The sequence below is a fragment of the Eriocheir sinensis genome, unplaced genomic scaffold (genome assembly GCF_024679095.1).
Source record: "Eriocheir sinensis breed Jianghai 21 unplaced genomic scaffold, ASM2467909v1 Scaffold465, whole genome shotgun sequence".
Classification (NCBI taxonomy): domain Eukaryota; kingdom Metazoa; phylum Arthropoda; class Malacostraca; order Decapoda; family Varunidae; genus Eriocheir; species Eriocheir sinensis.
The window spans coordinates 319276-346466 of NW_026111793.1; the positions used below are offsets into that span (position 1 = coordinate 319276).

General features: G+C 46.0%; 1 protein-coding gene across 2 annotated transcripts; it reads left to right on the top strand.

The window, feature by feature from the left end:
* Positions 1-923: 923 nt before the first annotated feature.
* Positions 924-16390, top strand: LOC126992447 (zinc finger protein OZF-like). Of its 2 annotated transcripts, XM_050851197.1 has the most exons (4): positions 924-1151; positions 9145-9261; positions 12908-14374; positions 15246-16390. In XM_050851197.1, exon 3 carries the CDS (start codon positions 13072-13074, stop codon positions 14146-14148), a length of 1077 nt encoding a protein of 358 aa, XP_050707154.1. In that variant the 5' UTR covers positions 924-1151; positions 9145-9261; positions 12908-13071; the 3' UTR covers positions 14149-14374; positions 15246-16390. The 2 variants fall into 2 exon arrangements, with proteins under 2 accessions (XP_050707154.1, XP_050707153.1); XM_050851196.1 differs by lacking the exon at positions 9145-9261 and having other exon boundaries at positions 929-1151.
* Positions 16391-27191: the final 10801 nt, after the last annotated feature.

Below are 27191 nucleotides of genomic sequence, written 5' to 3' on the forward strand. Positions count from 1 at the left end.
ACAGAGGGACAGAGTTCAGTGCTGGGTGGAGTATATAAGTGTACGCAGGGAAGTGACCGAGAGTGCGTAGTGTAAGGTGACTTGCCGTCACCTGCCCTCACCTGTCGTTACTAGGCCTCACTTGTTTGCCTGCCTGTGCTGCCTACCTGGGGCATCACAGGTCAGCAACAGGAGATCGACCAGGCAAAGGGACAGCCAGTCAACCGACCAGTCAGACAGTCAGCCAACCAACCAATCAGCCAGTCAACCAGCCAGCCAGCCAACCAATCAGCTAGTCAGTCAACCACCCAGTCAGTCAACCAGTCAGCCAGCCAATCAACCCACCAGGCAACCAGTCAACCCACCAGTCAACCAGACAGCTATACCTTCAAAAGCACTGATTTTTTTCGATGTATCTTAGCTTCGCAGCATTCTCAAGTGAATGCGATCTCGCGTAATCACTGAACACAAATGATGCTGAAGGTCCTGCAATTTGCCCGCGGGTAGTGATCGACATGGGGATGGGGCACACGTGGCCCGTCTGCTCACTCTGCTGGGGAGGTGACCACCAGCGGGTTTGCAGACGACGCACAAGGTGCAGACGACGCTATTTCGTGACGTCACTGCAAAACCTCTATATCACAGGCTGCGGGGGTTACTGAGTGCCTATACCGAGACAGTGGCTGATCGTAAGGCTAATAATAATCTCCTGTCACCCTACGGCACATTCCAACGGCTGGTGACCAAACTATAGTAAAGTATAAAGGCGTAATGGTGGGTTGGCGATACCTGCTGATGTAGACACAAACTGTCTCTTATTTACTTTTCCAGAGCTCGTTGGCTGCTGGCTCCCTGCTGACTGTTAGAGGAAGGTGTGCAGGTCTGACACAAGTGTGCTCAGTTTCAGTGGACGGCCCGTATGGCTGTGAAACAAATACAAAAGAGAGCGTGTGCTAGCGTTTGAAAAGCGCGGCGAAAACAGGGCCAATAATGGCGTCCAAATCGTAGGTTGTCGGGACTCTATCAAGGGACTCTACTACTCAACTCGAGAAGCGGCAAAGCGCTGTGACATCAAGATCAAGGAGCGCGCCGGAGGGGAGGGATGTGCGTGTGTGGCTCCGGACTTTGGAGGACTTTTCTGGTGGACCTGCAGCCTGCGGGGAGGACCTGAGGTGCTGAGGGGGGGATGGAGAAGGGTGCTGGGAGATGTGCCTTAAGTGCTGAGGGGGGGCAGCTGTAGGGGTGTGCCTAAGGTGCTGAGAGGGTGCCTGTGGCGTGTATTTACCTAGTTGTATTTACCTAGTTGTGAAATACAGGAAAAGAGCCGTACTAGGTTCGTGCTGTCCCGTCTCCATAACGCTTATTATCCAGTTTGGCTTTAAATTCATGAATCGTTTTTGCACACAGTCTCCTTGTCAAGTCCGTTCCATGTTGTTATGCTTCTGTATGGTAAACTGTATTTCTTGGTGTCTCTCCTACAGTCGCTCTTCTTCAATTTCTTACCATTGTCTCTTGTCACACTTCTGTCATGTACCACTAGGTCTTCCCTGTCCAATTTTTCCAATCCCTCCTGTATCCTGTACAATGCTATTAGGTCCCCTCTCTTTCTTCTGCTCTCCAGTGTTGTTAGTCCCAATTTGTCCAGTCTTTCTTCATAAGTATGTTCTCTCAGAGTTTCTGGTAATTTAGTCACTGCTCTTTGTATTCTTTCCAACTTTCTAATTTCTTTCTTCAATCTAAGTGACCACACTAATGCTGCATATTCCAGTCTTGGATGTATCATCGATGTTATTAGTTTCTTCACCATTTCTTCATCTAAATATGCAAATGCTGCTTTTATGTTTCTAAGAAGATTGTATGTTTCCCCAGTTGTCCGGTCTTTATGTTTTCCAAAGGATAATTTGTCTGTTATGGTCACTCCCAGATCTTTTTCTTCATTTTTTTTCAGGATTCTTTCATTACTCAGAGAGTAGTTCCCTGATATTCGTCTACTGCTTTTACCAAACTTCATCACGCTACACTTCTCTGTGTTGAATGTCATTTCCCATTTGCGTGACCATTCGCTTATTCTATTGAGATCTTGGCTCAGGGCTACACAGTCATCTTCATTAGCCACCCTCCTCATTATTTTAGCATCATCAGCAAACATATTCATATAGCTTGTCACCCCTTCTGTCATGTCATAATATAAATTACAAACATAATCGGAGCCAACACCAATCCTTGGGGGACTCCAAGGATTGGTGCTGCATTTGAAGGCAGTTTTGAGTTGCTGACAAGTTATACATTCTTTAATATGTTTTCTCATATCTGCTCTCAAGTTGGGCCAGTAAAAATAGTCTTCTGCCTTGAGGGCAGATTTGAGAAAACCTAAATGACCCAACTCTCTCTCATGTGCAAAACTTAGAGCCTGCCGCCTTAATTCATGTGGTATTACCAGGGTATACAATATGGTGTTGTCTTTCTTCCTGCGGGTGGAGTATGATGTTTCATCCTCAATGTTAAATTGTGCGAGGGTTGCCCTAGGGTATTTTGAGCGTGGGATACATCCTCCCTCTAAATACTGTCTCATCTCCCTCCACCTTGGTTCCTGCATTTGCAGCTGGCTAAACTCTTCTCTTGTTTTCCCCAGAAATAACTCACTTTGGTCGCCCCAAGGTCTCACGGGTCTTACTGGGCGACTTAATTGGTCAGCCACTACGTTCTTTTTCCCTGATTTGTAATCAATTGAAAAATGGTAATCCCTCATTTCTAAAATCCAACGATTCATGCGGGGTGATTTAGTTTTTTGCCTAAAGATGGAGACTAACGGTTGGTGATCTGTCCGCACAAATACTTTCGTGCCCCACAGGAAATGGTGGAACTGGCGACATGCCAATTCTATAGCTAAAGCTTCCCTGTCGGTGGTGGAATATCTCATTTCTGCCGGACGAAGCTTTTTCGAGAAATACCTGATGACTCTGGGCAGATTATATTATCATTCCTCTGCATTAACACAGCACCCACATGAGTGAGGCTGGCATCAGTTTCTAAGATGAAATTTTTTGTCATATCTGCTCGTCCTAGGATGGGGGTGGCTATTAATTTTCCCTTGAGTGTCTCGAACGCTTGCTGACAATCTGGCGACCATGAAAATTGTACTCGCTTCTGGGTTAAGTTAGTTAAGGGGGCAGCTAGTTTAGAGAAGTTCTCTATGTGTCGTCGATAGAACGAACACATTCCTAGAAATTGGCGGGTTTCTTTAACGGTTGTTGGGGCTTTCATTTTCTCAATTGCTTCGATGTTTTTAGGGTCTGGTCGAGATCCTACCCGAGAGACTACATGCCCTAAGAATTTGACTTCCTTTTGCCCAATGTTACATTTTGATAGGTTTAACTTGATTCCTACCCCTCTCATGTTCTCGAAGGTCTTATCGAGTCTACTGAGAAGGGTATTAAAGTCAGGTGCACTTATGATCACGTCATCTAAGTAAGTCTTTATCCATTCCGCCTTTAAGAGGGGTGCAAGGGCGGTTTGTAACTGTCTACTAAAAATAGCTGGGGAACAAGACAAGCCAAAGGGTAACCTTTTAAATCTGTATAGATTAATCCCCTCAGTAAATGTGGTTAAATCCCAGCTTGGTTCATCTAAAAGCACTTGATAGTATGCATCTTTCATATCTAAGGTGGCATACTATTGCTGTCCCGACACTCTCTCTACTAGTTCCTCGAGTTTGGGAAGAGGGTGTATGTCCACTGCTAACTGGGTGTTAACCTTGCGGTAATCTAGGCACATTCTTTTCTCGCCGGACGGTTTACTGACCAGAACTATTGGTGACAACCAGGCGGCGGTAGATGGTTCTATTATGTCTCTGCGCTAGGTCCTCTATAATCTCTGCTATTAGCTCCTTTGCTTTTTCTGGGTATCTATAAATGGGGGCCCTGCATGGTACGGGATTCTCGACATTAATGTGGGCTGGGGGCGTTGTTATCAAGCCTAACTCATTTTTGTCTACCATAAATAGCAACTCGTGGTGCTGTATTATTTGGAATAATTTCTGTTTCTGTTCTTCATCTAAGTGAGTCCAATCTCTTTCGCTTAATATGGTGTTTAATTTGTCTCCTCTGGACATTTTCCCTGGGACCGCGTCATTTTCGGGCCCCATTGACTCACTGATCGTGGTTTTTAAGCATTTTGCCTCCAGAAACTCTTCAAGGTTACTGTTGGTTATTTCATAACATGCCAGGAATACCCCTTGATGTAGTGTTAGGTCTAATTTACTATTATTGATCATTGGGAGGAAGATGGTTTTTTCCTCAGTTACCTCCGTAATGAGAGGCAACCCTCCTTGCACGTTCTTATGTTCCGGGTCAACCACCAGGGTAGTACCAGGTGCTTCATCCACTTTGATTTCCCTCATAGCGGCACTGAAAGGTGGTAATTTTAATTTTGCTCTTAGTTTCGCGAAAGCTTCGGCCGGGGAAGATTTGTTGGTGGCAATGGATTGGATCTTTTTGTGCGTCACCTTCCCGTAGCGATGTTCATGATATTTAAGTGGGTAGGTGACATTATTCCAGATAATTTTCTTGTTTCGGTGGTCAAGGATTAGGGTTACTCTTCCCAGGGCATTCATGCCCAACAACAAGGCTGGTTCTAAGTAATTATCGGGTACAATGGCTAGGGGTACCTCTAAAGGTTGGTTGTCACCGCCTATGATGGAGGTAGTGGTTTGGCCTAGGATTCTGAGTTTCTTCCCTGTGATACCCTGTAATTGCGGGATGGTTTTTCCTATAACTACCTTGAGATTGAGTTGTTGCACCACACTCTCTTTGATTAGTGACATTTCACTACCAGTGTCGAGCAGGGCCTCTAGCATATGGCTTTTGATGTTGACTGTGATTATTGGGGACCTAGCTTGCGCCAGTCTCCGTGTCTGAAAGGTCTTCCTCCCTGGACAACCAGGGTACCCTCTTCGGCAGTTCATCCTCAAACAATCAAAACACGAACCGGGAAGCGGATTCTTAAAACAAGACTGCACGTCGTGTGTTGTGGACCTACGATACGGGCAGTACACGTATGTCCTTCTCTCTCGAGGTTGCTTCTTTTGCTCTTCCCACCGCTCTAGTCTGCGCTCGATTCGATCGAGATAGGAGGCTAAGGCGGTAGGTTCGGCCAAGGATTCAGCCTGCGGGGATGTTACTGGTGATGCTCCCATGCCTGATGCACCAGCTGAAGGAGCGTCGTCCTTCACCATAAAGACACCGTCTTTTTTCCTTGCTAGGGCTACTAGTCGTTCCACCTCTAGTTTTTCCATAAAGGTGTCCAGTGGCACATGACTATCCATATATAATTCTAGCCTGTCTCTACTATTTCGAGGCATCCCCTTTAGCAACTTTGTTTTTATCAACTTTTCCCTCTTTGGCACTTCTCCCGGATATGATTTTACCTCCAGGAGTGCGAATTTGCATTTAAGTTGGGTGACAAATTCGGTCGCGTCTTCCTCATATGAATATCTGAGGTCATTTAAGGCGTCGAATACCTTTCCTTTACTCTGATCCGTTAGTTCCCAGATCAGTGATTTCTTGAATTCTTCCCAGTCCACAACCGGGTCATGCTTCAAAGTGCTTTGGATATAAACTGCTAATTCCGTGTCTACCCAACTCAAGGCTATTCTTTTTCTGTCTTCCCCCCGTTGGGTGCACTGTTCAATTTGGGAAAGAAATACCTCTAATCTACCTCCTTCTACTCCCTTCAAGTGTCTTCTTTCAAGGATGGGTATGTCCCTTGGTTTGAGTAGTGGTTTAGTGACCGTGTCTTCTTGGCCTCTACGTAATCGGTCCACTAGTTCTAACATTGATGTTTTTAGAAAATTACCTCTTCCTCGAGTTCTTCCATTTTCACGGTGTCACCCACTTGTGGCTCTTTCTTTGACTGTGTTTGTGCCCTAGGGTCTTCCTGGTCAGTGTCAGTACGCTGTTGGTCTGGGCAGTGTTCACTTTCCCATGGACCCAGCAAGTCAGCTATCTCTTCCTTTACAGTTTTCTCCATTGTGTCAAAGTTTCCTAAGTTCCCTCAGTATCAATATTTACAGTTTACTCTACTAAAGAGAAGAGAACAATTAAAGCAAACCAATAAAACAAATATATAAAACCCATAAACTTAAACGAAAGCATCTTCGAACACATGAGTAAGGGAGGTTAAGCACTTGTTTGCTCGTGATAATTACCGTGCCATTGCAGACTACCACTTTCCATTACTCTGCGAGAGACTCTTACCATGCGCACGCTCCTTCCACCTCCTCCCTTTCCTCCTCATATACCGCCTGAATGCAGTCATCCTCAAAGAAATTCCCGGCTTTGGCTCCTGGTGCACGACAAATATCTATTCGGATTTCTTGTTCCTCAACCTCTAACTCCCTCGGAATATGACTGTGTCCCACAAGTGCTACTCTGAACATGTCCTCCGGTGTTATGGACACCGAGAGAGAAAAACAAGTACAGGAAATCCCCTATATACGAAAGGGTTAGGGACTGAAAAAACCTTTCGTTTATCGATTTTTCGTATATCGAAGCCATTTCCCCCATAGGATTGTTAATAAATAGGGGGGTTAGGGACCAGCGCCAGCAAAAAAAAAAAAAAAAAAAAAAGTTAAATATAACTATGCTTAAAAGCAATTTACTACTCACAATACAATGAAACGCAAGGCTCATAAATAATTAAAAACAATTACCATTTCCTGTTCCTTTACTGTTATAGAAATGCATTACATATGTTAGGACAATCCCCTCTAACTCGTCACTACAACTCATCACTTAACATTGCCAATGTTTACTTCCCAAGCTGTGAAAGGCCAGTTTCGACTCTCGTGCCCGAAACACGTGCCAAACAGTACACCACCGCACCACTCCAAGCCCCCCCCCAACCCCTCCATCACCCTCACGTTTCCTCACGCTGGCTGGGATGTGTTTCGGATTCGAGTCCAGTGTTGCCAACTCAAAATTTACAAATCCGCTAGGATGGCATGAAAAATCCGCCAGATTATAGGTGAAACCATAAAAATTTGCCGCTAGATTGGAGTTAAAAATCCGCCAGTTACTCCTGTCAATTTTAAGATTTTTCCCGCTAGATTTCAAACAAAACCTCTAGATTTAGCGGGAAAACCGCTAATTTGGCAACACTGTTCGAGTCGAAGCAAGGGGTTCACAAACTGGCAACGCTAAGTGATGAGCGTTGAAGTGGAGGGGACTGGACATGGACACTTGCTGCCTAATCACTGCGAGTGTGCGTGAGGCTGTTGACGGCGCGCGGCGACCGATATAGACATCGGGTACGAAACAGTGGGCGCGGAAACTGTCGTACTTTTCGTATATGCGAAGCATGTCTTTCGTGAACCGAAAATTGTCCTATATTTTTCACTTTCGTATATCCGAATTTTCGTACATCGAGCTTTCGTATATCGGGGATTTCCTGTAAATGCAAAGACACAAAAAAAATGTTAAGACTGCAAAGCAATAGGGCGACCAACAATCAATCATCAACAGGGGAAGGAAAAAAAAAAAAAAATATTAATTATCCTGTCTAGTTAACTCTGCTTCAACAGGGGGGGAGGGGATGGTTCACAGGGAAATCCCACCACAAAAGCCACCATATGTAGCGTTCTCTTTCTATCTCTATTGTCTTCTTGTTTATGCTACATCCCTTTTTGACGACCACTATGGTTGTGATGTGGTAGCGTGGTAGTCGTCTACATTCCCAAGCGCTGGTCCCGGATTGTAAGGCCTCAGGACAAGTGAACACTCGTTCCGAGGTTTGTGACCAGAAGGGCGTTACTTGTTGTGTGATTAATTATGGAAGGTGGGAGGGTTTCCGTGTGAACCACTTGTGAGACAATATTAAGAAACTGGATGGTGATAATGTACTATGGGGGGGGGCATGTGTAAGGGTTCAGTAATCTCAAATGAGCAGGAAAACAGGCTCCAAATGATGACATTCACGGTAAGGTTTTATATAAATATATATTTAGTTTCATTTTTAAAGGTTAGCGGAGTACTAAAACGAATGACTGACAGGCTGTATGCCTCTAATCTAACTAGCTACCGGCACAAGGGAGATTTGGGGGAATACTCATAATGCTTAGCTCTGGTTGCTGGAGGAGGAGAGGCAGGAGCTGGCATGAGCGTCGGGCTTGGCAGGGGACGTCCACGATGGGAATGGGCGGTCCTGGTGATGGGGGGCCGCTTGGTGTGGAGAGGCGGGCGCTGGTCGTGATGTAGGGAGCAGCTTAGGGCAGTGGTATGACGGCCACCAGGGCAGTGGTATGACTGCCACCAGGGCAGTCGATGGGCAGGTTACACCGTCGTACAAGTTCCCACCCTGTAGACCGTCTCACACAGCAGGCCGTGGGTGGTTATCGGGGGGGGGGGGCTGAGTGGAGAGATGGACACCTCTCTCACTCAACTCCGCTCTTGTTCGGCCTGACCAGCCCGCTTCCCTTTCTGCTCTCTGTGGTATCTCGCTGCCGCCTCTGTCTGCTCTCTCTCGCGTCTCCCAAGTTTCCTCTCGCTGCCTTCTGGCTGTAGTGGTGCTCGTCTCCTCACGTCTCCCAAGCTTGTGGTGCTCTTCCTTCTTCCCTCTTCCTCCTCGCTTACTCATCAGCTCCTCCCCTCCATCACGTGATCTTTAACCCCGCATTACTGACTCTCCTCCTTCCGGAACATTCTTTTACAACCAAACCCTACCTACCTAACTAACTAGTTATTGGTTTCTTGGGGGGTTCGAGGCTTTGAGATGAGGGATTTCAGTAAATCTCGTTCATATATTCGCTCCTTCGCTCGCCATGTTATCTTCTCATAACCTTTTACACACTTACATTCCTTAGCCACCCATTCACTCCCTCACTCATTCACTCATTCACGCTCCCACTCGCTCACGCTTACTCACTCTGTCACTCACTGACTTACTCACATTCTCTCGTTCATTCACACACTCGCTTACACTTGCTCACTCTGTTACTCACTGACTTGCATACCCTCTTGCTCACTCACATTCAGACCGGTACAATAAGAAGAAGAACCCTTCCCTCCCTCACTTCAATTCTCCTTTCCTTTTATCCTCTCGCATACTTTTTTTTTTTTTTTTTCTCTCTCTCTCTCTCTCTCTCTCTCTCTCTCTCTCTCTCTCTCTTAGGGATGCAATACACCTGTCTCCCATCGGGGCAGCCAGATTCGGAAGGCTACTCAACGACGCAGTATGTGACACCCGATCAAAAAACGACCCTCAGCCACGTCCCTCCACCCCGCCTGTGTAAATAGACGCCATGCATCGCAACAAACCCATAACTGTGATCCCGCAAGTACCACCACCTCTATTACCAAGCCTCTAGATAACTTAAAAATCCTTAGTTTCAATGCATGTAGCCTAAGAAACAAATTTGATGAACTGAGATGTCTTGCCCTTACAGAAAATTTTGACATAATTGCTATAACCGAAACATTTATCGACACCACAAATGTTGATTTAAGTTCCGAATACAACATAGATGGCTACAGACTCTTCAACAAAGATTGTGTAAACTGTAGAGGCAGTGGCGTCGCCCTTTTTGTCAAAAGCTATTTGCAACCCACTGACAAAACACCAAGAGACAGTAACGTTGAACATTTGTGCATGTGAGTAAACATTGCAAAAGTCAATTTAAATATATCTGTCACCTACAGGCACTCACTCACTCGATGACGACCTTGAAATGTACAGCGTTTTAAGGCAGTCACTTAATAACAACGACTCACTGATATTAGGAGACTTTAACCTCCCCCATATCGACTGGGTGACACTGTCAGGTACAGAAGGCGAGTCACATAGAATGATTGAATTTCTAGAAGAAAATTATCTAAGCCAAATGGTTTCTGAATCAAATCGACAAAATAACATACTCGACCTTGTTATAACGACCCAAGATAACCTAGTCAGTAATGTCACGGTAGGAGAACACTTCGGTTCTTGCGATCATAAATTAGTGCGCTTCGACATTAGAGCTCAAACATCAGTGACTGAAAATAAAGTAAAGGTGGCGAATTTCAAAAGGGCTAACTTCGTAGAAATCCGACAAAAACTAACAAATACAACTCTCAGATGACAGCGATGTAGAGGAAGCCTGGCTAAGCTTTAAAAATCACTTACTCACTCAGCAAAACACATTCGTCCCCTTGTGCGAGAAGCGAATTAACCCTAATAAAAGCCCACCTTGGTTTAATAGCGAAATTAAACACTCAGTCAAAGCGAAATTTGTTTTAGAGGTTAAAGAAAGAACAAAGCACACCCGAAAACATTAGACTTGATCATGATGGCAGGCGACGAGTAAAAAGATTAGTATGTCGGGCAAAGTGTAGATATGAAGAAAATATTGCAGCCAACTGTAAAAATAATCCGAAATCCTTCTTCAGTTACATAAACAACAGAAAGGCAATCAGAAGTGGAATTGGACCGTTAACAAACAGCGACGGTGCACTAGTGACCGACAGCCAACACATTGCAAACCTCTTAAACAGTTACTTTTCCTCGGTGTTTAATACTTACAGTCTTCCTCCCACTACCACCAGCACCAGTACTAATGTAAATCTCGAGCATGCATTGTCCAATTTTTAAATAACAACCAATGAAATCCTTAAAGCTCTCCATTCACTTAAAACAAATAAAAGTCCCAGACCTGATAAAGTATATCCTATGCTGCTTAAAGAAACAAAGAGCGAAATACTCTCCTCCCTCACAACTGTATTCAATATGTCCTTGCGACAAGGCATCGTCCCTTCGGATTGGAAAAAGGCTAACGTGACACCGATTTTTAAGAAAGGAGACAAAAAAATATCAGGTAACTACCGACCCGTTAGTCTAACTTCAATTGTAGGTAAGCTACTTGAGAGCATAATTAGAGACAAAATTGTGAGTTACATCAAAAGCCACTCATTAATTGGGGACTCACAACATGGCTTCCGTAACAAAAGATCTTGCTTATCAAACCTATTGACCTTTTATAACAACCTCTTCTCAGTTTAAGACGTAACCAAATCATTGGACGTAGTCTATCTTGAGTGGCTCTCTCATCACGCTGGTCGCGGGTTCAATCCCAGCCCAGTCAGTCGACGAATACCCTCTCCTGGTCTTGATTAATTTCTCGTGTGTTGTTTGATACATGCAGAGGTTGTGTAGGAAAATAGAGGAAATAGAAAATAAGCTCTCGGGGCATGACATAAGGTGCTGAGGGGGTGCCTGTGGTGTGTGGGGAGGGGTGTGCTGGGAGGTGTGAGCCTTGAGCTGTGTCACACCCGGAGGAAACAAGGTGCTGGGTGCGCTCCATGGCAGCCCCCGCCGCACTACCCCACCACGGAACTGTTGTCACGTGACGGTGACAGTGGCCATGGCAGGGTGCTGGAGGGGACTGTATCATTTATCTATTTCTCCTTGATGCCCTTCCCTGGATCTCAACATTGATGATGACACGCTGCCACATACAGCCTGAGGGTGCAGAGACCGAATGGTGGGCAGCTGTGCAGGGGTTAGGCAGGGGTGTGTTTTGTGCCCATTGCTGAGCAGGTTACACACAGAGGGGCTGGCAGACAGGCTGTGGAACAAGGCAGGGAGTGAGGGCTAGGTGTTAGGCATGGGTGTGTTTTGTCCCCATTGCTGTACAGGTTAGGCTACACAGGCAGGCTGTGGGACAAGGCAGGGAGTGAGGGCTAGGTGTTAGGCATGGGTGTGTTTTGTCCCCATTGCTGTGCAGGCTACACAGGCAGGCTGTGGGACAAGGCAGGGAGTGAGGGCTAGGTATTAGGCATGGGTGTGTTTTGTCCCCATTGCTGTACAGGTTAGGCTACACAGGCAGGCTGTGGGATAAGGCAGGGAGTGAGGGCTAGGTGTTAGGCATGGGTGTGTTTTGTCCCCAATGCTGTACAGGTTAGGCTACAGGCAGGCTGTGGGACAAATCAGGGAGTGAGGGCTAGGTGTTAGGCATGGGTGTGTTTTGTCCCCATTGCTGTGCAGGCTACACAGGCAGGCTGTGGGACAAGGCAGGGAGTGAGGGCTAGGTGTTAGGCATGGGTGTGTTTTGTCCCCATTGCTGTACAGGTTAGGCTACACAGGCAGGCTGTGGAACAAGGCAGGGAGTGAGGGCTAGGTATTAGGCATGGGTGTGTTTTGTCCCCAATGCTGTACAGGTTAGGCTACACAGGCAGGCTGTGGAACAAGGCAGGGAGTGAGGGCTAGGTATTAGGCATGGGTGTGTTTTGTCCCCAATGCTGTACAGGTTAGGCTACACAGGCAGGCTGTGGAACAAGGCAGGGAGTGAGGGCTAGGTGTTAGGCATGGGTGTGTTTTGCCTCCATTGCTGTACACTGTACAGGTTAGGCTACACAGGCAGGCTGTGGGACAAAGCAGGGAGTGAGGGCTAGGTGTTAGGCATGGGTGTGTTTTGTCCCCATTGCTGTGCAGGCTACACAGGCAGGGAGTGAGGGGCTTAGTGTTAGGCAGGGGTGTGTTTTGTCCCCATTGCTGTGCAGGCTACACAGGCAGGGAGTGAGGGGCTTAGTATTAGGCATGGGTGTGTTTTGTCCCCATTGCTGTGCAGGCTACACAGGCAGGGAGTGAGGGGCTTAGTATTAGGCAGGGATGTGTTTTGTCCCCATTGCTGTGCAGGTTACACAGGCAGGCTGTGGGACAAGGCAGGGAGTGAAGGGCTAGGTGTTAGGCATGGGTGTGTTTTGTCCCCACTGTTGTGCAGGTTACAGACAGGCTATGGGACTAGGCAGGGAGTGAGCTAGGCTGCCTGATGTATGCAAATGACAATATCATGGGTGAGGAACTGCACTTAATGTATTAGCACAGTATGGGAAAGACCTTGACTTGAAGTTAAGTGAAGAGAAAAGTCAGATTTTAGTAATTAATGCAGAGGCCACTCCAGGTACTTGAGGCTTGCCGCGAGACCAGCCAACTGCAGTGGGTGTGCTGGCAGGAGGCTGCAGGGTTGGACAGCAGGTGTGCTGGCAGGTGGCTGCAGGGCTGGACAGCAGGTGTGCTGGCAGGAAGCTGCAGGGCTGGACAGCAGGTGTGCTGGCAGGAGGCTGCATGGATGGACACCAGGTGTGCTGGCAGGAGGCTGCAGGGCTGGACAGGAGCATGAGTGGCCAGGACAAGCAGGAGCAGACTGCTGCAGGGGGCAGGAGGGTCAGAGGTCATCAGATGAAGCAACTTGCTGCTGGCAACTCCAGGAACAAAGGAGAGAGGAAGTTTGTGTGTCTGGAGTGTGGAAAAGAATTCACCACAAGGGGAGGCCTGAAATATCACACCCTTACACACACTGGTGTGAAGAACTATGAATGTAAGGAATGTGGGAAAAAATTCATCCGGAAAGGTACACTTGATACACACACCTTTACACACACAGGTGTAAAGAACTATGAATGTAAGGAATGTGGGAAAAAATTTATCCAGAAGGGTACCCTTGATACACACACCCTTACACACACTGGTGTAAAGAACTATGAATGTAATGAATGTGGGAAAAAATTCATCAAGAAGGATACCCTTAATAAACACACCCTTACTCACACTGGTGTAAAGAACTATGAATGTAAGGAATGTGGGAAAAAATTTATCAAGAAAGGTACCCTTGATACACACATCCTTACACACACTGGTGTAAAGAACTATGAATGTAAGGAATGTGGGAGAAAATTCAGCTTGAAGAGTTACCTTGATAGACACACTCTTAGACACACTGGTGTAAAGAACTATGAATGTAAGGAATGTGGGAAAAAATTTACTGCGAAAAGTACCCTTGATACACACACCTTTTTACACACTGGTGTAAAGAAATATGAATGTAAGGAATGTGGGAAAAAATTCAGCATGAGGAGTTACCTAGATCGACACACTCTTAGACACATTGGTGTAAAAAACTATGAATGTAAGGAATGTGGGAAAAAATTTACTGAGAAAGGTGCCCTTGATAAACACACCCTTACACACACAGGTGTAAAGAGCCATGAGTGTGAAGAGTGCGGGAGAAGGTTCAGTGTGAAGCAGGCACTCAATCGACATGTCTTCAGGCACTATGGCCTTAGAGAGTTCAAGTGTGATGTTTGTGGCAAGCTCTTTAAGACAAAGAGAGACATTGCCAGGCACATGAAGACCCACTTCTGAAGTGTGTCTGCCTACACTAGGTATATAAGATGACAAGTTGTGTCTAACACTGCTGCTGTATGGCATCAAAGTTGACTCATGACCGGCCAGCAAACTTATTTACAAGCTGGACCACACGTCTTTGAATGAAGGCTCTCCTTTGCTGCGTGGCCACAGTCACTTTGCTTTCAAATCCACCCTCATGAGGAGATGCCTGCACTCCTACTCTTGCAGGGACAGCACCAAGGTAAAAGTTTTTGCAGTCTCTGGATGCTGATGATGCTCTCTTCATTTTTGCAGTCAGGATCTTCTGTTCCTTTTAATAATGTTGGTTGTATGTCATATCTTGCTGAGCTACGCTCCTGAGGAGTAAGGAGGAGCGGGCGAGACTGATTCTCAGGACAAAGTGTACATAAAAACAAAGCTCAGTGCACAGTGAAGTATTAAGTGTGGATAGTGAAGTAACTGAGTGTGAAGGAGAAGCAATAAGGACCCAAGAATGGATGCAAAGCAGAACAGGTCAAAAGAAGTAGAAGAGAACCCATGACCTGACCAGTCCCCCAAAACACTGACAAAGAAAAACTGGAATGTGAGAACGTGGAAAAATGTGATAGATAAATCAGTGAAAGAGGAGGAACTGTACGAGTGGAAGAGTGATGTGGAGAGAAAGTGTGGACTGGTATTATGAGGAGAAAGGGGCCCCAAACTGTGATGAGTGGCAGGAGGGAGGCCTGATAGGTGATCTTCTTTCCGAAGCTGGGGCACAGTGTTTGAATGTGAATGCAAGGAACTACAGATGGTCTGAGTCCCACAGCAAAGTGTGCCAGGTGTGTGAAAGGTGTGGACGAGACTGTGTTGCATGCCATGCTGGAATGTGGAAGAGAGAGAACGAAAATGTTGCAGATGCCTCTGAGTGAGTTGGGACGTGAAGTGAATGTGATTGTTGAGAGGACTGCAAGAGAGTGGATGCTGCTGCTGGGGCTGAGTGGAGACACAAATGGGCGAGTGATTGAGGCAGTGGAAAAGTTTTTGGAAATAAGGTGGCATACAAGATGTAGGGAATAGTACCTTGTTTCATGCATATAGAACACTATGTTTTTTGTGTTTCTTTTTCACAGGAGCTGCTGTTACAAAGGCCTGACTTGTGAGAAATCTCAAGTCACCTGTGACATCAAGATACGATCACTGACTCCCTACATCAGGTGTGCTGGCAGGAGGCTGCAGGGCTGGACAGCAGGTGTGCTGGCAGGAAGCTGCAGGGCTGGACAGCAGGTGTGCTGGCAGGAGGCTACAGGGCTGGACAGCAAGTGTGCTGGCAGGAGGCTACAGGGTTGAACAGCGGCATGAATGGCCAGGATAAGCAAGAGCAGACTGCTGCAGGGGGCAGGAGGGTCAGTGGTCATCAGATGAAGCAACTTGCTGCTGGCAACTCCAGCAACAAAGGAGAGAGGAAGTTTGTGTGTCTGGAGTGTGGAAAAGAATTCACCACAAGGGGATGCTTTGACCATCTTGGCACAACTTACATATGTAGTGCGGCGACGGCCTGATGAACGAGCCTCCCATAACCCACTTAACCAGTGGGGTACCTCTTTGGCTGACTCGGTAAGGAGTGGCTCTCCCGTCACGCTGGTCGCGGGTTCAATCCCAGGCAGCCGTTGAATACCCTAACTCTTGATTAATTTCTCATGTTATTTCGATACACGCAGAGGCCGTGTTGAGAAATAGGAAGGATAGAAAATAAGCTCGTCAGGGCATTACAGTGGTGGCATAGCGGTGGGCATCCTCTCCTGTTCTGTTGAGCTTCCCCGAAGGGGTAACAGGTAGGATGGCCCATGCTCCGAGGGTAATAGAAAATGGGAGAGTTGGAGGTATGTCTCAAAGGGACATTGTGGAGTTATGTCTCAAAGGGACATTGTCAACACACAGAAATTAATCTACATAGGGGGGAAAGCCGTGTAGTGCGGCCTGACCTGATGAACGAGCCTCCCATAACCCACTTAACCAGTGGGGTACCTCTTTGGCTGACTCGGTAAGGAGTGGCTCTCCCGTCACGCTGGTCGCGGGTTCAATCCCAGGCAGCCGTTGAATACCCTAACTCTTGATTAATTTCTCGTGTTATTTCAATACACGCAGAGGCCGTGTTGAGAAATAGGAAGGATAGAAAATAAGCTCGTCGGGGCATTACACATACAGCTTCATGGACCAAATGATGACCCTTTGTGTTGTACTCTGGCATTCCAGAAAAATAACAATCACATTTTCAGTTGCTTTGTTCATTATCCTCACTTGCCTTGAAGATTGACCGTGAATGGTTCTGGCACCCAACCAACAAGTGAAGACAGACATTGGCACAGGGCGCGTCACCATCACAAAGTGCCGACTGCCTTGGTCCTTAGAAGAAAGACTCGGCAAATACATGAGATTGTAAAGAACTCTCTCTCTCTCTCTCTCTCTCTCTCTCTCTTGTCACTGACATCATCGATCCCCCCTTCAGCGACAACTTTGAATGTGACACGCCCCTCGCCAAGGCTGTCCTGCTGCTGCTGACGATGATGTCATTTGGGAGAGTTCAGTTCAGTTCATTTCAAAGAGTGGGAGAGTTCAGTTCAGTTCAAAGAGTGGGAGAGTTCAGTTCTGTTCAAAGAGTGGGAGAGTTCAGTTCTGTTCAAAGAGTGGGAGAGTTCAGTTCTGTTCAAAGAGTGGGAGAGAGCAGTTCAGAGAGTGGGAGAGTTCAGTTCAGTTCTGTTCAAAGAGTGGGAGAGTTCATTTCAGTTCTGTTCAAAGACAAAGAGTGGGAGAGTTCATTTCAGTTCAGTTCAAAGAGTGGGAGTTCAGACTTAGAGTGGGAGAGTTCAGTTCAGTTCAGAGAGTGGCCGGGAGAGCTCAGCTCAGAGAGTGGGAGAGTGCAGTTCAGTTCAGAAAGTGGGAGATCGAGCCTGTATGTTGATTTCTCTTTCTTCCAGATTTAATACATTTTTTTTTTTTCACTGCTTGCTTTGCTGAATACAACCTTTCCTATGATAAGGCCCCTCCAACAGTCCAAGACCAGGACCAAGGAGGAGAGAGTGTTGTGATACAGTGAATTTACCGTACCCAACGGTTATGTTTCTCGCAAGACACTGAACTCCTCCAGGACAACTCCACAAAGATAACACAAACTACTTACCACTAATACAGCAGGGGTGCCAGGCTTTTCCTGCAAGCGCCTCCCAGCGTTACAACAATAATCCTAACAGGCCTGATAGTAATACCTATTTGTAATCACTGTAGGAGGCACTTATCTTTCGAAGGGTTTCAAAAGAAGTGGTCTCTTGAAGTACGTCCTAGAGGAGTCCTGTTGTCCTCGAGACTAAGTATAAATCAGCACTGCCGCGAGTTAATGTGAGGCGAAAGTGCTGATGTGTTGATTGCTTGAGAGCAGATGATGATGTGGTCCGAAAGCCAACCACGTGGGTCTGAAGTGGTATTTTGAATTTCCCTCGCCAGATGGCGTGGCTTTCGATCGGTTAAATTATCCTTGCTCTTTATAATTCCGCAAGGGCAATTATTTATTATTTCATGAAAGGAAACACTGAACTATTGTTATTCCTTTCAAGGTAAATGTGTTTAGTCTTCAGGCAGTGACTACGGTGATACTGTCTCGGTCTGGGAGCCGATGAGTGGAGTATGAAGTACCATCCAAGGCTTATTTGAGCTCAGACGATACAGTATTATTCTAGTGTTTGCCCATACTCACCCCTCGCAACCAAAATTGGCTAGGGGGCCATTGAGACTTCGGGGAATGCGGTGGTAAACATGAAATGCGTTGCAAATGCATAGTTTTTGAGCTATGGGGGGCTGAAAAATACCCTAGATGTAGGGAAATTCATTACAATTACTTAGATGTAGGAAAATTTCATACATTCCGTTTTTTTTACAACGTAGTATGGAAACCACGCAATTTCACTCACTCTCCATACCAAATGGGGGGTTCGAGGGTGGGGCGAAGCCCCCGCTACAGTATTATGGTCATAATGAAGCATCTATAAACGGCAAGTAATTTACGTCATAGGAATCTTGCAACCGTCATATACGACTACGTATTCACTTAATGGTAGCACGTACGAACGCGTGAAGCAGGTTTGGTATCACGTACGAACGCGTGAAGCACGTTCAAACGCAGGTTACTTGTGTTCAATGTCCCTCAGTTAGCTGTTAGGTCGTAAAGTTCGGTTGGGGTACTTTAAGAGGGGGGGGCTGTGCCCCCCCTTGGTTAGCAGGGGGGTCGAGGGGGGCAAACCCCCCCCCCGTTAGCAGGTCGTAAAGTTCGGTTGGAGTAGTTTAAATATGCTCCTCCACCCAAATACCCCGACCTCCCGCGGGTCCCCCAAGATCGTTGGGGGAAGCCTAGGATATTAATTCAGCTTCTTTACTTTTAAGTACTTCTGCCTTCATGTTATGGTTGAGGGACATATATTTTGTTTTTTTAACTCTATATATGATATATGGAGGCGTATTATCGTATTCTGGAGGCGCGGAGTCAATATCTACAATCACCTTGTATACTGGGAATACGAACCCGTGAAGCAGATTCAAAATGAGGTCAGTAAGGATTCACGTGTTCGAACAGCTCAGGCAGGAGGTTCGAGAGCCTTCACTTGCTCTAGAACCCGCAGACTGTTTAAGGCGCAGCGTTGGACGGATCACGGCTAGCCGGTGGTTTTGCTTGTGTCAGTGATAAACAATGAAGATAAACTGTGTTTGGTGCCACGGACTCTAGCTACTTGGAGGACAGAAACCTTGCGATGAGGTGACAACCTACTAGAGAGAGAGGGCATGAGTGTGGTGTAGGCGGTTTATATGAGCGCAGATGGCCTCCGGCGCCACGCCAGATGGTGAGGTGAGCATCGTTTGGTGGGTTCACTATGCTTCTCTCCCAAAACAAGCTTGGGGATCCAGTGAGTGCGTGGTTTCCGTATGGGAAACACTAAATTCGTCGCAAACACATTTTTCGTGGTGGTGGGAGGAAAAAATCCCTAGATTTATGGAATTTCCCTAGATTAGGGAGTTTTTATCCCCCCCCCACACACACACCAAAAAAATGCACGATTGCGACGGAATTCGTGTCTCCCACCCGAAACCCCGCATTCCCACCAGGTCCCCAGGCTTGTATGGGGGGGAGGGGGGAGTATGAGCAAACACTAGAATTTTACCGACGATACTCGCCGCCCGTGTGGCGCCTCAGCAGCCACTGTCACACTCTGTGTCCCGGCCCCGCCGCCACCTCCGCCGCCACGGGCGTGAGCTTCGCCGCGTCGGCCCCGCGGGGCGTCACTATTACCTACCACGGCGGGGCAGATGAGGCAAGGCGTCACTATTGACTGAGTGGCCACCGTCACCGTAACACGCTCGATAATAATGAGTGTGATGTCGGCCTGGCCGGGCACGACGCCCACACCCTGCCCGCCGGACCTTTGCTGGGGCTGAACTCCTGTCACACCCACTTGCTGCCGCCGCCGACACCTTGGGCCGCAAGAGACACCATCACGGCTCGATAACTGATGACTGCGTATTTTGAGTAATTATCAAACCCAAAAATCAGACCCACATGTGCACCAAATAACTTTTTTCATATTGGTTACTTTATTCAATTAGCGCGAATTCAGTTAGCGCGACCGCGTACATCCACCTAATTCTCGCGCTAAATGGGTCTCTCTCTCTCTCTCTCTCTCTCTCTCTCTCTCTCTCTCTCTCTCTCTGTATATATATATATATATATATATATATATATATATATATATATATATATATATATATATATATATATATATATATATATATATATATATATATATATATATATATATATATATATATATATATATATATGGGCGGTCTGAAGGTGCGCAAATGGCGAATGCGCAAATGGCGAGCTTAATAATCTATGGGGAAAAATACATATGGGCGGTCACGGCCCCCCCTCAAAAAAACTACCAGAAAAAAAAAAAGGTCTGCTGGCAGGAAACACGTCATAATCACGGCCAATCGCTCGCTTTTTTCTTCCACTGTCCACCTTCTTAATCACTTCCACCTGTGCTATGGTCATCATCGGGTTCTTCCTGGGTTTAGGCTTCGATGACGTTGCGTGCAGCATGATGGTGGTGCAAAGGTGAAGCAGAAAACATCGAATAATCACAGTCACCACGAGACGAGGAGAGACGATCGGGTTATGGCGGGAAACGACTTGTTGTGTATGTTGGCAGTGTTTTTCACTGGCGGCAGAGGGCGCGCGGGTGGTAGACAGCTGTAGCTTGCCAGCGGACGCCATTTTGCTACCAGAACAGCTAGTAAACGTCCTCAGAAGATCAGCGGACGCCATTTTGCTGCTAGAACAGCTAGTAAACGTCCTTAAGATCAGCGGACGCCATTTTGCTGCTAGAACAGCTAGTATAGAACCTCAGAAGATCAGCGGACGCCAATTCGCTGCTAGAACAGCTAGTAAACGTCCTCAGAAGATCAGCGGACGCCATTTTGCTGCTAAAACAGCTAGTAAACGTCCTCAAGATCAGCGGACGCCATTTTGCTACCAGAACAGCTAGTAAACGTCCTCAAGATCAGCGGACGCCATTTTGCTGCCAGAACAGCTAGTAAACGTCCTTAGAAGATCAGCGGACGCCATTTTTTTTTCTTTCACAAAGGAGACAGCTCAGGGGCATAAAAAAGGAAACAATAAAAAAAAAAGCCCGCTACTTGCTGCTCCTAAAAAAAGAATCAAAAGAGGTGGCCGAAAGAGAGGTCAATTTCGGGAGGAGAGGTGTCCTGACACCCTTCTCTTGAAAGAGTTCAAGTCGTAGGCAGGAGGAGATACAGATGAAGGAAGATTGTTCCAGAGTTTACCATCGTGAGGGATGAAAGAGTGAAGATGCTGGTTAACTCTTGCATAAGGTGTTTGGGCAGTATAGGGATGAGCATGAGTAGAAAGTCGTCTGCAGTGGGGTCGCGGGAGGGGGGGAGGCATGCAGTTAGCAAGTTCAGAAGAGCAGTCAGCGTGCAAATATCGATAAAAGATAGAAAGAGAGGCAACATCGCGACGGAATTTAAGAGGTAGAAGACTATCAGTAGGAGGAGGAGAGCTGATGAGACGAAGAACCTTAGACTCCACTCTGTCCAGAAGAGCTGTGTGAGTGGAGCCCCCTCACACGTGAGATGCATACTCCATAATTATGAGGGCGGACACGGCCCCTGTATATGGATAGCAACTGCGCGAGGGAGAAGAACCGGCGGAGACGATACAGAACGCCCAACCTCGAGGAAGCTGATTTAGCGAGAGAGGAGATGTGAAGTTTCCAGTTGAGATTTTGAGTTAAAGATAGACCGAGGATGTTTAGTGTTGAAGATGGTGATAGCTGAGTGTTGTCGAAGAATAGGGGATAGGTGTTTGGAAGATTGTGTCGAGTTGAGAGGTGGAGAAATTGAGTTTTTGATGCATTGAAGGACACAAGGTTCCTTCTGCCCCAATCGGAAATGATAGCAAGGTCTGAGGTTAAGCGTTCTGCAGCCTCCAGTCTGGAGTCGTGTACTTCCTGTTGTGATGGTCTTCTATTGAAAGAAGTTGAATAATGCAGAGTGGAGTCGTCGGTGTATGAGTGGACAGGACAGTTTGTTATGGAAAGAAGATCATTGATGAATAACAGGAAGAGAGTGAGTGATAGGACAGAGCCCTGTGGAACACCACTGTTGATACTTGATAGGTTTAAGGGAAGAACAGTGACCTAATACCACCGCAGAGACAGAACGGCCAGAAAGGAAACTGGAGATAAAGGGACAGAGAGAGGGATAGAATCCGAAAGAGGGCAGTTTAGAAAGCAAAGACTTGTACCAGACTCTATCGAAGGCTTTCGATATGTCTAGCGCAACAGAGAAAGCTTCACCGAAACGGCTAAGAGAGGATGACCAAGAGTCAGTTAAGAGAGCAAAAAGATCGCCAGTAGAACGCCCCTTACGGAACCCATACTGGCGATCAGATAGAAGGTTAAAAGTGGAAAGGTACTTTTGAATCTTCTGGTTAAGGATTGATTCAAAAGCTTTAGATATACATGAAAGTAAAGCTATAGGGCGGTAGTTTGAGGGATTGGAACGGTCACCCTTCTTAGGCACAGGCTGTACAAAGGCATACTTCCATCAGGAAGGAAAGGTAGATGTTGATAGGCAGAGACGAAAGAGTTTGACTAGGCAGGGTGTCAGCACGGAAGCACAGTTTTTAAGGACAATAGGAGGCACTCCATCAGGTCCATAAGCCTTCTGAGAGTTGAGGCCAGAGAGGGCATAGAAAACATCATTTGGAAGAATCTTAATAACAGGCATATAGGAGTCAGAGGTGGGATGAGTAGGAGGAATATGCCCAGAATCGTCCAGGGTGGAGTTCTTACAGAAAGTTTGAGCGAAGAGTTCAGCCTTAGAGACAGATGAGACGGCAGTGCTGCCGTCAGGGTTAAGGAGAGGAGGGAAAGAGGAAGAAGTGAAATTGGAGGAGATATTTTAGGCTAGAAGCCAGAAGTCACGGGAAGAATTAGAAGAAGCAAGGTGTTGACATTTTCTATTGATAAAAGAAGTTTTGGTAAGTCGGAGAATAGATTTGGCACGATTCCGGGCTGAAATGTAAAGGTCATATTTTTTTTTTTTTTTTTTTTTTTTACAACAAAGGAGGCAGCTCAAGGGCACACACACAAAAAAACAATAATAAAAAAAGCCCGCTGCTCGCTGCTCCCATAAAAGAATCAGAAGAGGTGGCCAAAAGCAAGGTCAAATTCGGGAGGAGTGTCCTGATACCCTCCTCTTGAAAGAGTTCAAGTCGTAGGCAGAAGGAAATACAGATGAGGTAAGATTGTTCCAGAGTTTACAAGCGTGAGGGATGAAAGAGTGAAGATGCTGGTTAACTCTTGCATAAGGGGTTTGGACAGTATAGGGATGAGCATGAGTAGAAAGTCGTGTGCAGCGGGGCCGCGGGAGGGGGGGAGGCATGCAGTTAGCAAGTTCAGAAGAGCAGTCAGCGTGGAAATATCGATAGAAGATAGAAAGAGGCACCATCGCGGCGGAATTTAAGAGGTAGAAGACTATCAGTAGGAGGAGGAGAGCTGATGAGACGAGGAGCCTTAGCCTCCACTCTGTCCAGAAGAGCTGTGTGGGTGGAGCCCCCCCACACGTTAAATGCATACTCCATACGAGGGCGGACAAGGCCCCGGTATATGGATAGCAACTGGGTAGGGGAGAAGAACTGGCGGAGACGATACAGAACGCCCAACCTCGAGGAAGCTGATTTAGCGAGAGAGGAGATATGAAGTTTCCAGTTGAGATTTTGAGTTAAGGATAGACCGAGGATGTTTAGCGGGAGTTTGAAGGCTCTGGAACCTTTTGTGAGCTGCCTCTCTATCTTTAATAGCAGGAGAACAAGCATGATTAAACCAAGGCTTTTTAGCATGAGTATAGAAAGAACGTGGAATGTATGCCTCCATTCCAGAGACAATCACCTCTGAGATGCGCTGGGCACACACAGAGGGGTCTCTCTCCTGGAAGCAGTAATCATTCCACGGGAAATCGGAAAAGTACATCCTCAGGTCGTCCCACCGAGCTGAAGCAAAATGCCACAAGCATCGCCTCTTCGGTGGGTCCAGAGGATGTACAGGAGCGATAGGACAGGAAACAGAAATAAGATTATGATCGGAGGAGTCTAAGGGAGAGAACAGTTGGACAGAGTAAGCAGAAGAATTAGAGGTAAGGAAGAGGTCTAGAATGTTGGGCCTGTCTCCAAGACGGTCGGAAATACGTGTAGGGTGCTGAATCAACTGCTCTAGGTCGTTGAGGAGAGCAAAGTTGTAGGTTTGCTCACCAGGCTGGTCAGTGAAAGAGGATGAAAGCCAAAGCTGATGGTGAACATTGAAATCTCCCAAGATGGAGATTTCAGCGAAGGGAGAGTGAGTCAAGATGTGTTCCACTTTAGAATTCAAATAGTCAAAGAATTTTACATAGTTAGTAGAGTTAGGTGAGAGATAAACAGCACAGATGTATTTAGTAATAGAGTGACAATGAAGTCTTGCCAGATGGTGGAAAATTCAGAAGAGTCAAGGTCGTGGGCACGAGAGCAAGTGATGTCGTTGCGCACGTAGGTGCAACATCCAGCTTTGGATTGAAATTTAGGATAGAGATAGTAGGAGGGAACAGAGTAGAGATTGCTGTCAGTAGCCTCAGAAACCTGTGTTTCAGTGAGGAAGAGAAGATGAGGCTTAGAGGAGGAGAGATGGTGTTCCACAGAATGAAAATTAGAACGAAGACCGCGAATGTTGCAGAAATTGATAAGGAAGAGGTTCGAGGAGTTATCAGGACACCTTTCAAGTCGGCAGCCAGAAGGGGAGTCCTCCCTGGGGGAATTTATGTTCCCCCCCAGGCGGGAACTCCGAGGCAGTGTTATTTTTCGCCATTTTGCTACCAGAACAGCTAGTAAACGTCCTCAGAAGATCAACGGACGCCATTTTGCTGCCAAAACAGCTAGTAAATGTCCTCAGAAGACCAACAGACGCCATTTTGCTGCCAGTGAGATGCCGTTACTATAGCGGCGAGGTGCGCAAATGGCAAGACCACCTGCGCAAATGGTGGGATGATGGCCGCAAATTAAGGTCGCGCAAATGGTGAGGTTTTACTGTATATATATATATATATATATATATATATTATATATATATATATATATATATATATATATATATATATATATATATATATATATATATATATATATATATATATAAAAGGGCAGGGTGGCTGGAGTGGTAGCGTGCTGGGCCCCATTCATCGCGTGATGGATGACGCGAGTTCGAATCCCCACGCTACCACCTCGGATTTTCAGTCACCGCCGAGTGGCTTAAAACTACCCACATGCTGTCCTGAAGACCACCCATCAACCCGGACTCTAGAGGAAACTGTCCAAGTGAACCAAGAACGAGTTCTGGGGGGCAGAGCCAAGAGAAGATGGTGCCACTATAAACACTTGCCTGCGCCAGTACGGGCTGGGGCCGACCACCATCCAGGCTCCTTAAGCATGCCTAATGGCGCTATAGGCGTAGTCGTAAAAAAAAAAAAAAAATAATAATATATATATATCTATATATATATATATATATATATATATATATATATAATATACATATATATATATATATATATATATATATATATATATATATTCATTCAGCAGTAAACATCATTCAGCAGTAAGCATCATTCAGCAGTAAGCATCATTCAGCAGTCATAGCTACATCAATAAACATCATTCAGCAGTAAACACTAATGTTATACAGATTCAATTTTCTTAAGTCATAGCTATACCTTTTCATGAGTTCATTTGCCATTATATCATCAAATTTGTAGGCACCATTCTTTAACAAGTTAGGGAACAAGGCCCTGTGAAGATGTAATCAATGTCTATCATGTGTTTAACCTCCACTGGTGGCCACTGCTATGTTATCTTTTTTGGCATGGAGGAGAGGATCTTGCGGTGTAGAAACTTAATTTCAACTTTGTTTACTGTCAATTCTTCATTATCACAGAAAACTTTCGTTACTTTTCCACTGTAATACTGTTTCTTTGGTTCAGTATAAATCACAGCAAAATATTTATATATGGAATCATCATCGATTTTCACTGATGTTGTTACATCTCTGTCTTCAGTGGATTTTGACCTTTCTACCTCTGTCTCTCCAGTAGCCTCATCTCCATCTTCATTGTCACTCATTGGCGAGATCCTGTCCAAGATCACATCCAGAGATGAGCCACGAGAATCTACTTAACAATAGCTCCCACCTGATATGCTTGATGAATAATTACCATCAGCAGCAGCAGCATTCTTTCTTCCCCTTTTCTGAGCTGTGACCTTCTTTTTTTCCCTGTTGTTTCTTCACTGCTTCTATGTTTCTCTTCTCTGCTTTCTGTTTCTTCTGATCATCTTTTTCCTTCTGTGCCTTCTCTCTTTCCTTAATGCTGCTTAAAACTTCCTCGTGTGTTAGAACTGCGGCTCCTTTTCCTAACACTCTGCGAGCACCAGGTTTCTTGGCCTGATGGGGACGTTGCCGGTCAAATAAGATTTTTTCCATGGACTTGTTGGTCTGTATAACTTCACCAATTGCCTCTGCAAGTTCTTGAAGACTGTGAAGGTGCAGACAGCATGACTGACTATGCTGACACACTTTTGGAGGATCTTCAGATGAAACTATTTAATCCAGTGGTTCTTAATATGGGTTCGACCGAACCCCAGGAGTTCCCGGCGACCAGTCCCAGGGTTCATGAAAACCCTCTCGAAAGACATTGCAATTTTGCAATTGAATTTTAAACAAATTTTCTTTAATATTTTTATGGATTAATTAAAATGGAATCCATTCTTTGAATTATCCAAAATCAATTTACGCCTGAATTTTGAAGCAATTTTTCCTCCATTTGTATGTTTTTTTTTCGGCTACTGTGCGGAGGTTTTCGTTAGGGTTCAGTGCCTCTGAAAAGGTTAAGAACCACTGTTTTAATCAGACTTTGTGGATGAACAAGGGGAGGGATTTGTTACAGTGGGCAAAGGTGTACTTGTCCTCATGAGGGATCTACTGACACTTGGCTTTGGATCAATGGGCATGATGGCCATCTTTTTTTTTTTTCTTTTTTTTTACAGTGAAGGAGGCAGCTCAAAGGCAAAAAAAAAAAAAAAAAAAAAAAAACCCGCAACTTGCTGCACCTAAAAAGATTACAGAGTGCCCAAAAGAGAGGTCAATTCCGGGAGAAGCGGTGTCTTGATACTCTCCTCTTGAAAGAGTTCAAGTCGAAGGCAGGAGGAAATGCAGACCAAGGAAAATTGTTCCAGAGTTCACCGGTGTAAGGGATGAAAGAATGAAGATCCTGGTTAACTCTTACATAAGGGATTTGGACAGTATAGGGATAAGCATGAGTAGCAAGTCGTGGCACAGCAGCGGGCCGTGAGAAGAAGAGGGGAGAGGCATACAGATAGCAAGTTCAGAAGAGCAGTCAGCATGAAAATATCGATAGAAGATAGA